General features: G+C 36.4%; 1 protein-coding gene across 1 annotated transcript; it reads left to right on the top strand.

The window, feature by feature from the left end:
* The first annotated feature begins 4,225 nt into the window (after positions 1-4,225).
* Positions 4,226-10,376, top strand: LOC104441242 (vacuolar protein sorting-associated protein 2 homolog 2). Its single transcript, XM_010054282.3, has 11 exons — positions 4,226-4,585; positions 4,964-5,008; positions 5,805-5,839; positions 5,921-5,971; positions 8,168-8,272; positions 8,368-8,439; positions 8,812-8,883; positions 9,191-9,271; positions 9,349-9,384; positions 9,483-9,541; positions 9,965-10,376. Exons 1-11 carry the CDS (start codon positions 4,540-4,542, stop codon positions 10,023-10,025), a joined length of 663 nt encoding a protein of 220 aa, XP_010052584.1. The 5' UTR covers positions 4,226-4,539; the 3' UTR covers positions 10,026-10,376.
* The last annotated feature ends 472 nt before the right edge of the window (positions 10,377-10,848 follow it).

Genomic DNA, 10,848 nt, shown 5'->3' with positions numbered 1-10,848 from the left:
CCACCCTTCACCGTGAGCCGTCGCCACCCATGAGCCTTGCCGCCAAACGTTGTAGCCTAGTTTTGGAAGTGAATAGCTTCCTAACCCTTGATTAGGGTGGCAATTGCGCTAAGGAGTAGGATTATGATTAGTTTAACGTTAATGATAATTAGATTATGTGATAAGTGGATTAAAGTGATAAGTGATAGGCTATCACGATAATCAATAAGTTGATGCGATAAGTTATCGTGATAAGTGATAGTTAGATGTGATAAGCTATCCTGATAGAGTATTGTTAGATGGGATAAGTTATCGTTTTAGGCTATCATTGGAAGTGATAAGCTATCATTATAAGTTATCGTTAGATGCAATAACCTATCTTGATTGTAATAAGTGTATATTATGTTGTGACTTTTAATGTGATGAGGGATTACTAAATCCTAAGTTTAAGGATAGTAGATGCTTATGCAATCTCTTATTTTGAAAATGGTGAGTGTTTTTCACATTCTATGATTATAAGTAATGAAAGACTATTTTGAAAGGTAAATATGCTAAGGTTATTTGATTTGATATTGTCATTGGAAGCGACTTGTGATGTTATTGGATGTGCTTGTTCTATGTGATGTTGTTTGGTATTAATGGCAATGTTTTATATATGTTCATTGGAATTAGTCTTTACACATATGTTCATTATTCATGGTCAATGCATGAGAACATCTCAAGCCTTTGAGATGGGATATATGATGGCTCTTGGACGTGCATGGAAGACGCCAAGTCAAGTCTCTCTCTTGGATCAGCGATACTGAGGTGTATCATTCCCGAATCAAGTTCGATACTAAATCAGTGATCATGTCATGACAGGTCGGTCGTTTCTTGGTCTCGGTCCGACAATGAGATATATTGTTCCCGAGCTAAGTTTGGTATTAGGCCAATGATCTTGTCATGACGGATTGGTCCTTTCTTGGTCTTGGTGCAATTTTGAGGTGTATTGTTTTTTATTCAGATTAGACTTAGGTCGGTGCTTAACGTATCGTGTCAAACCATGGACTCTTGTTTTGTGCTGAGCATGTTTTATTGATATAATTTCAATAGATCATGAGACACACTCCGCTTGGCACAAGTGTAGCATGAAAATATATGAGTTGCATGAAACATGTGCGTGAATAAAATAACATATTACTGACTTATATGGCACGTGCATGCTCGATTAATCTTGCCTATGAAATTTAGAAGTATATGGATTTGTATGCTTGTGATAGGTCTCGAGGATAGCATGGTAGTATGAGATGCCATGATACTTTCAAGACATCAACGTGTGTAAAGTGCATGAATGCTATAATCCGCACGTGTGGCATGGCTATAAATGAGTACATGAGAAAAGTGTATGAATTAAATGTCATTTTAGTGACTTATGTGGCACATGCATGTTTTTATTGACCTTGTTTAGGAATTGAGAAGCATGAGGAAGTCCTATAGGTCGATGATTGAGCTAGAAAGGCGCGGATAAGGTTGTGGATTTGTATGCCTTTGATTAGGGCACGGGAGATTTAGGTTGCTACATGGTACATGGAATTATCGTTTTTCATGCCTGGATTATTAAATTGTGAATGTCGTATGCTTAATAGAATGGTGCATTCACGTAGTGATTGTTTATACTATAATTAGACACACATGATAGAATGTTGCATGTTGAGTGGCATAATTCCTGTTAATAAATAATGCAAAGTGAATGCTTTGCTATCGATTTGCCATCGATAGATAAATTGCATGTTTAGAGCACCTCTGAGGCAAAGAACCCTCCTACATGAGGTTTAGGGAGTTTACTCACTAAGTTTATCTCATACCTCGTTGTTTAAACCTTTTCAAGCCCTAATCATGGCTATCTAAGCCTAAGTCCAAGTACTTTGAGATGGACGTGTACTAGATGCATAGGGGATAACAATTTGTGAGGTCACCCTTGTAGAATAGAGATGTTAGGTGAATCCCAACCTCGATTTTTGGACAAGTATGAAGGAATCCGCTATGTGGACTTATAAATGGCTAAGTTTTTAATGTAAGGAAATATTATGTTTGATGGTAGATAAATATATATATAAAAGTATGTTTTGATTGTATGTCTTATACTATCCCTATTGTTTGTTAATGGTTGTGAGATGTTTATTCTGCTTTCGCTTGCATATAATTAAAAGATAAAATGAATAAGTCGGCGATGCGTTTTAAGATGTTGCAATCGAATGACCAAAGAGATCAAGAGATGCCGCGCGCTCGAGGTCTGGAGTGTGACATCCATGCTTATAACCCACTACTTGAACGCATGGTTGGAGGAAGTTTTCTTTGTCCCACTACTTGAAAGCATGTATCCTAAATTCATGTGTTCTTAGAATTGAACATTTTACCAAGAAAGGCAGAATGAATCAAAATCCCGGATAGAAAGTAGGCGTTAAATGTATGGCTTTGTTCATGCTCACAAATTTAGGCCCGTCACGAAAGGCCCAATGGTTAGTTGTTAAGACCAGCAGCAAAATGCACACGACCTGATTTTTAAACTTCATGAGTTTGACTTAGAAATTCAGGGGAAAAGAAAGAGTTCCTTCAATTAATTCAGTTGTTTTTTTTTTTTTTTTGGTCGAACAATTCATTCAGTTTTACAAGCATAAGGACTGTCCCTGATAATTCAAATATAGGAACAAAGACGACATGTTACTCCTTGTTTTTAGGAAATGGTTGGGGCCGAACCAAGATCCAAGTTCATGAATAGTGATGACATAAAATCTGCTAGCAGAAGAAAGTAATTTCCGCCCCAAATGGCAATTACTATTTTCAACTCATTTTGAAAATTTTAGCCACAAATTGAAATTTTTCAATATATATTTTTCTTTAAAAAACTACTTTAATGTATTTTTCAATAACATTACAATTTTTGGGAAAAATAGGTTCGTACATAGGATTACGATTTACCCGTTGGAGTAAGGATTTGAATTTTAGAGGATGAGGGGATGAAAAAATCTCTTGGATTGTGAGAGACATATCTACTTTTACCAAGTGTAGGGTACACTTTAACATAAGAGCATAAACAAATATAGAAATTAAATTAAATTTTGATTATTAGAAAGTTAATCTAATTAAAGCACCGAAAGGAAAAACCTAGGTTTAGGGATTGCGGCGATCGCTTTAGCCACAATGGCCGCGATTGAAGACGACCAGCATTGCGTTTGCATGGCTGTCGTTGCGATTGTTTAGTGGCGGTGGTAGGTAAAGAAAGTTGAGGTGGCATCGCTTAGGAAGTCCAACTAAAATTCATCGATCTGAGTCCGCAACAGAAAAAGAGGGCGGAAGAATCTCAAGCAACCACCGAGAGGACTACGCCCCTATCAAGCGTCGAAGGTATTGTAATATCTTCACAAGCAGCAAGCAATATCTCGTTGTTCTCGCTCTCGTGAGTTCTTCCTTATCTTTTTTTATCCAAGTCGCCTATCTTGCTTTTTATCTTGAATTTCTTATCATTCATTTTATCCCGAAATAACTTCATCTAACCAACCCGGAGGACGTCCCAAACACCATATAATAAAACAAATTATATAACCACTGGGATTCGCTCAGTGGCCACCCTTCCAACATGGAAGGGGAATGTGAGGGGTTCAAATCCCCACTTTCCCAGGGAGGGATGGGGTGGAGACCTTCTCTGAGAGTAAGCCTAGAGTAGGCATAGAGTATGATTGATAAAAAAAAAATAGAACAAATTATATATATCTGGACTACTAAACACAATGTAAAGGGTTTTGCTATTCTTATTACTCGCACATTTCAATGAATTGCTTTATGGATGATTTGTGTTTAGAATTAAAATAATTTTTAGGTTATGTATTTCATAAAAACTATAAACGCTGATTTATAAATAATAAAAAACTAAGTGAATCCGGTCAACTAGCATTCTGGAACATTGACTAAGCAATCCATATTTCGATTTTTTCATTAATTGGTTACCCATCTCACTATAACAATTAATGCATAACATTAGGTAATGTTTCTTCAATTAATCACTTAAACAATAGGAAAATCAAAATATCGATAGCCGTCTTCTAATAATTGAATTATTCTTGGTAAGATATGTCTAACAAGTGCCTGAAAATAGTGTTTCTTTTTTTATTTTTGTTTTTGGGCATAAAAGAGAAACAACGAGTCAAATTGGATGCGTGGCCAGAAGTATTTTAAGGGGAAAGAAATATAAGATTGGGGGACACGAGCAACGGCTAGTTAGGGTGTTTGCCGTTGGACGCTCGTTCAGGCAGCAGCACGCTCTCCGAGTAAAAAAAGTCCCCTCCTCTCTCTCTCTCTCTCTCTCTGTGTCTCTGCGGCTACCGCTTGCTTTGCTTGCCTTCTCCATTATTGCATCAGTAAGCTAGAGACCCACGACAAGCACGACACCGCCGTCATTTCTCACCCGCTAGGCATCGCAAAATCGCGCCGGCAGAGGAAGCAGAGACAACATTCGAGGGGGGCAACGAGCCGTGTCTTCTCTTTTCGCGCCTGTGTGTTCCCTGAAGTGATCGGGAGGAAAAAATGTCGAAAATCGTCAACATCTTCAAAAAGAAAACGTCCCCCAAAGGTAGCATTTTGAATTTTCCCCCTTTTCTTTCCCTCTGCTTTGGGCTAGGATTATTCTTCTATTAGGGTTAAGGGTTTTGGCCGATGGCTCAGTTCCTCAAAATGGCACATTCGGAACTGTCCCTGATTTCTTGTTCGAGAAATTATTCTTCAAATGTCTGTTTTTTGTCAACTTTTTTCAAGTGCATTTGTTGATTTTTCATCTGGGCTACGTGTAATTAGTAATTTCTCTGCTAGGAACTTTGAGTATTTTAGACTCCCGGGTTATCTCCCTTAGCTTGAAGCTTGTGTGTTTTTTTGGCCTCTCTGCTCTCATTTTTCGTCTGAATGTTCAATGCTATGGTGACTTCCGCTTCTTTGTCTTTGCGTTCTTTAACAGAGGCCCTCAGGACCAGCAAGAGAGAAATGGCAGTTGCCACGCGAGGTATTTCTGCTTTTTCTCTGTAGTTTCTCGTGCACCAGGTGTTGCACATGGGAATATAGTAGGTCGATACAAGATACGTCGTATATGCTAGAAGTACTAGTGTAATTGGTCCACTGCTGTTTATTATGGAAAATTGCAAGAAAAAAGGGGGGGTCTTTGCTGTTCCGGCCAAGACTGAACCAACTTGATTTGATCTGGGCCCATTCATGGCTTTTCCGGTCAAGCCTGAACTTTTTTTTAGAAACTTGGCCTATGAATATTCAACCTACAAGTGAATACAGGAATGGACAAATTGAGACTTGAAATCCAAAACTTGTAATTGGCTGAAAGCAGGTCTTTACTATTGAAAGTGCTTACGAACTTCACTAAGGCTGTAAAAATTATTTCTTCTTTTTCGTGTGGTGAAATAATGGTATTGTGAGTTATCTGGAAAAAAAAAAGGAAAATAAAAGGAACGGACAACTATTTAGTTGTGATTGGTGCATGGACTTGCCTTTGAGGCCTATTAGATACCAGTTGATTTCTCACAGATTAAGTTTTATTACGGGCAATAGTTGATGTACAGGCATCTTTTGCTCCCCATATTCTTCTAAATTGATAAAATAGAGCAAGCATGTTCTTGTGAAACCTCAGTTGTCTCAGTCACAAGGAGTTTTGCAGGTAGACAGAGTAAGAATATTAGATCAATACATTTGATAGTTCCACTTTTGCCTGGAAATTTTGCACAATAACTGCACCCCTCTTCTCACTCATGTTCTTCAGTACATATCGTTAACCATCTCTTTTTATTTATCAGGTATTGAACGAGAGATAGCATCTCTTCAATTGGAGGTATATTCCTGCTACTTGCCAATTATGAATTTGCCGTGTGTATTCTCTTGCTAAATCTTGTATCTGCTAATGAGCTTTCAGGAGAAAAAGTTGGTGGCAGAGATTAAAAAAACAGCCAAGACTGGCAACGAGGCAAGTTTTTTTCCTATCAAAATACCAGACATTTGCTAATTTAACTATCAGCTCATTTATCGTTATTTCTTAATTCAATTATTTTGACTTAAGTGAACTTGTTATGATGGATTATGAGCTGAAAATCGACTATGTAAACGTGGTTATATTACAGCATTTATGCCTATTAATGCAATAGAAGATATACTAAGGACAGTAAGCTGGATCTTCTGATTATTGAGTTAGAAAAATCAATTTGTACTTCTTTACTAATATCATCGAGGCTGTAAGTATCATGACTACTTAGCTCCGAAATTATATGCGGGAAGTGTGATTCACAATACACCGACTGCACTCCACAAGAGGGACTGGTGTTTGATGTTCATACTTTGAGTGGTCAAACTGCTTGCATGGAGTACTTTCCACTATTTACGTGAGGGTAGTTTCTGGTTTTACATTCCTGCGATTTCGAATGATCAAACTGCTTGCATGGAGTACCTTTTTCTCTTTACTTCAGAGGATAGTTTCTGTATTTACTTATGCTGGAATTTCGAATATAATGAAACTGTAACTTGGTACACATAGTGCTGGTTTCTGCTTTAATCAGTCCGGATCTCTCATTGCACAAATTGAATCACTTCATTTTTCCAAGGGAATAAATTACCCTTGGACTTTTTGATGTACTTGAAATATTGTTATTCCAGAGATTCATTTGCACCACATTCACTGTAGGACTTTGTGATATTGATATACATCTTCATTGAACACTTTTACTTCGACCTTTTGCCTTATCATATTTTTGCAGTGTTCCAAATTTGATTTTTAATTAATGTTAAACATTTGAACTATCTCAAAACAAACATTTGTTGACAAACATGCTTAAAATGGGAAGTTTTTCATTTAGACTGAATTATGTCTCTCAACTTGTGCTCCAAACCGGTGAAGTTCTAAAAGAATTAAAATGAACACACTTACAAGTAAATTAAATGATTTGAAAGCTCCTAAAAGCGCAAGATCAAGCATCAGGTGTGTTTGCAAATTTTCAATTTACTTTGGTTCCTTACTTAAAATTTTTGCAAGTTCACGTTGATAATGTCTATGACAAACATTTCTTTCAGCATTTGGCAATTCAATATGAAGAGAGGGAAAAGGAAAATGTCGAATATTTATATCAGTTTTCTTGTATAATTAGGAGAGTTTTATGGTTGATGAGATTATTAATTAATTAGCAATCGATTTTTTCTACAATGGTCAACTGGAATATTCTTTATGGCCATAGATTACAATGAAACAAATCATTGATTAATTTGTATGACCATTGAGGGATAAGTGTACGCAATACTTATTCAAGCTGTGTTGGCCATAGCTTATGTGAAATGCAAAGCATTTTCACCTTTCCTTCTTTACAACGTTCCTCTTTTATTTCAGCCATCAATTAAAATATAAATCTTAGCTATGGGTTTGGATAGAGAGATTATTGAGCAACAGTAATATGTGGTAAATTCAGAATATTTAATTCCAACATGCATCAATTTTGTTTATCTGATTCTATGGTATATATTTAATTGCGAATGTGTATGCCCACTTCTCTAAATGGTTGGTCTGCAAGGTATATCATTGAACATGTGCACTACTTTTTCCTTTCTGCAGATGAGAAAGTTCTAACAATTATGATAATCTCTCTCTCTCTGAGCTTGCATGCTCTGTCTGCCTATCTGTGTGTCTGCTCAAATTGAGCTGTATGTATGACTTTCTTTTATGATAACAATGCATTGTGGCTTCAGTAATGCAGAGATGGTGTGAGAACCTCTGTCAAATTAAGGTCACATAATTGCAAGATGCCCAGAGTCTAGATATTTTACTTCTGACAGAAACTGGTTCATGTATTAAAGGTGTAAAAGCTAATAAACTAGATAACTGGCTGTTCTCTCCCTCCCCATTGGGCACATTTGTTTATTTAAATCTATAATCTGTATAGTGCGTTTAATATATATAAGAAGCATTGCTCTCTGTATTGCTGGAAACTTCCTGAATTGTACAGATTAGTGAGGACTGCTGCCAAGTTCTCCTTGTTGATTTGCAAGCTAGGTTCCTTGAGTCCACAGAACTGCCCATGAGCTAATCTTTTGTTGCATAAAGTTATTATCTAACAGCATGGTCATCTTATTTATAATTTTATTTGTCTTTTTTGGTGAACAATCATCTTCATGGAACCAGGCAGCAACTAGAATTTTAGCTCGTCAACTTGTGCGTCTACGACAACAGATAACTAACCTGCAAGGAAGTCGTGCTCAAATTAGAGGGGTGGCAACTCATACTCAGGTAATAACTCTTGTCTATCTCTTACATATATTACAACTGGTGATGAGAATTTTCATTTTAACATTTTAAGTCTCTCTTACTTTCACGTCATTTAGGCATTACATGCCAGCACATCTATATCTAATGGAATGAAAGGCGCAACAAAAGCAATGGTCGCAATGAACAAGGTATGAATATTAGCTGTCCAGTAAGTGTTATTATAATGCTACTAGAATGTCCAACTAGAAGATGTGTGGGCCATATATACTAGCCTTTCTTCAATGAAAAACATGTGGAATTTTGACCTAGTGATAAGCGGTGGTTGATCATCAGAGAATTCTTGACTTTTGAAATTTCGTCCCTAAAAAGAAATGATGCATCAGTTCAGAGATTTTGATTTCTTGGCCTTCTCTATATGCAAGATGAGATTTTCAGAGTTAGTACAGTTTTTTTTTGTTTTTTTGTTTTCCATTATCATTTAGTCTTTGTTTCCTCAAAACACAAAAGCACACACCTACTTGTTTGAGCCGGTATCTAAATCTCCTACTTGTACCTTCCAGCAAATGGTTCCTGCAAAACAAGCCAAAGTGATCAAAGAATTTCAGAAACAGTCAGCACAACTGGATATGACGGTAATGCTTTTGGTTCTTTGCCTATTATTCTTGTTTCCTTTAACTTGAGGATGTCCTCTCTCCTGAACTGTACATAATTTACTGGCAATCAAATGAGGTACAGCAGAGTAATTTTAAGGAATTTGGCACGGATTTGTGCACTTGTGTCATTTTTGGAGTAATAGTGGCATTGACTCCCAGCGTGGATTTTGAATGAGTAATATGTAGGCTTTTCGAATGATGATTTTTGGATTTCTTTCCTTAAACATCTTAGTTTGTGTCTGTATATTTTCACAATGATTTGTTCATTCTCATCTTTTCCCAATAGATTGAGATGATGTCAGAGTCTATAGATGAGACCTTAGACAAGGATGAGGCTGAAGAGGAAACGGAGGAGCTGACTAATCAGGTAATTTATTTTCCTTTTGCTATCACTCCTCTCAAAGCCTATTGGTTGTCTCACTAATTTCACCTGTTTACCTGTAGGTACTTGATGAAATTGGTGTTGATATCGCTTCACAGGTTGGTCTTCTAGACAATGTCCACAAACCTAAGCTCCTATATCATTGTTTTGTTATTGAGAGGAACTCACGTTCTTCCCTCTTTTTTGTTCCTAACAGCTGTCTTCAGCTCCTAAGGGCCGCATCTCATCAAAGAAAGTGGAGACTGTTGTGACTAGGTTAGTATATATTTCCCCAAAACTGTTTATTATGAAGACAAAAGTACTAACAAGCTGAAACTTTGCATTAGATGGTGTAATTTTTTTTTTTTTTTTTTTTTGCTTTTTCTTAATCTTTCCTCCCTTATGGAACTAATGGGTTCTCAAATTTGAAGATACAATGATTTCTTCATAATTTCTCCTTGTTCTTTTTTAAATGCTTGGTATGCGCCAATGCCAGCACAAGCCAAACAAGAACACTTAAATATAATAAAAAGAATGACAGTTTCTGATTTTTCCTAATCAGTTATCCTAATTGGTACTAATCAATTTAATACACTGATTAGTATAAAATGACGTGCCTGATTTACCAAAGAAAAGTACTATCAACATTCCACTGTTACACTTAATTTCTCTGACTAATTTTGTTTTCCTGCAATGCAGTTCTGAATCTCCAGATGTGGAGGATCTGGAGAAGAGGTTGGCTTCTCTTCGGCGTATTTGATCCTGCACAAAGTTTCTGTAAAGGTTCTCAAGACAAATCGTGAGTCTTTAATCGATGTAGAGATGATCATCATAAAAACTAATTACTATATTGTCTTTCTTCCCATGATTGGAAACTTTCCTGTGGTGTTGTTCATTCTAGAGATGCAACAATGCAAATGCTTGTAATGTTTTACATCTCAATACTGTAATATTGCTGTTCAGCCTGGGATTGTCAATATAGGTTAGTTAGCAGTCTTCCCGCATCATCTCTATCATTTCCTACGGTATGATGTAGAACTCTGTTAATATGCATTAGAAGTATCATTGTTTAAAATAATGTTGATAATGTACAGATTGTTAATTTGTCGTATCTGTCGATTATCATTTCATCATAAGCTTTAGATGCGTGGGGGCCAAAGTGGTTAAGTCTCTAAGCGCAGGAGAATTCCTACATTAGGCAATTTGTGTGTTACACCTTTTCATATTTTCAGCAATATTTAAATTTACCGAATGAATTGGGGTCCAAGTCATTATATCTCTATTTTACTTTATTCTGATCAAAGTAGATAACGCGATTTAATATTTGATAAAGTGTATTTTAGTCAATAAGGATATTGCTCAACATTACCTGGTACGTGTTTTGCATGGGCAGATATTGTTCAACATGTTTTTATAAAAGAAGTAAGTTAGGATTGTTTTTATGCTATTTAGGGTTGTTTTTCCATTGACCGTAGAAAGCACCAAATTAATCATTCGTCCAAGCTGAACAAACAAAAGCCCGCTTAGAAAGCACCAAATGAAAGAAGATTTTGATTACTATTAGCTTTACAACTGCAATTTTA

The sequence above is a fragment of the Eucalyptus grandis genome, chromosome 4, assembly GCF_016545825.1.
Source record: "Eucalyptus grandis isolate ANBG69807.140 chromosome 4, ASM1654582v1, whole genome shotgun sequence".
In the NCBI taxonomy this organism is placed as follows: domain Eukaryota; kingdom Viridiplantae; phylum Streptophyta; class Magnoliopsida; order Myrtales; family Myrtaceae; genus Eucalyptus; species Eucalyptus grandis.
Note: the sequence above shows the minus strand (reverse complement) of the source record. Positions and strands in the feature narration are given on the sequence as shown.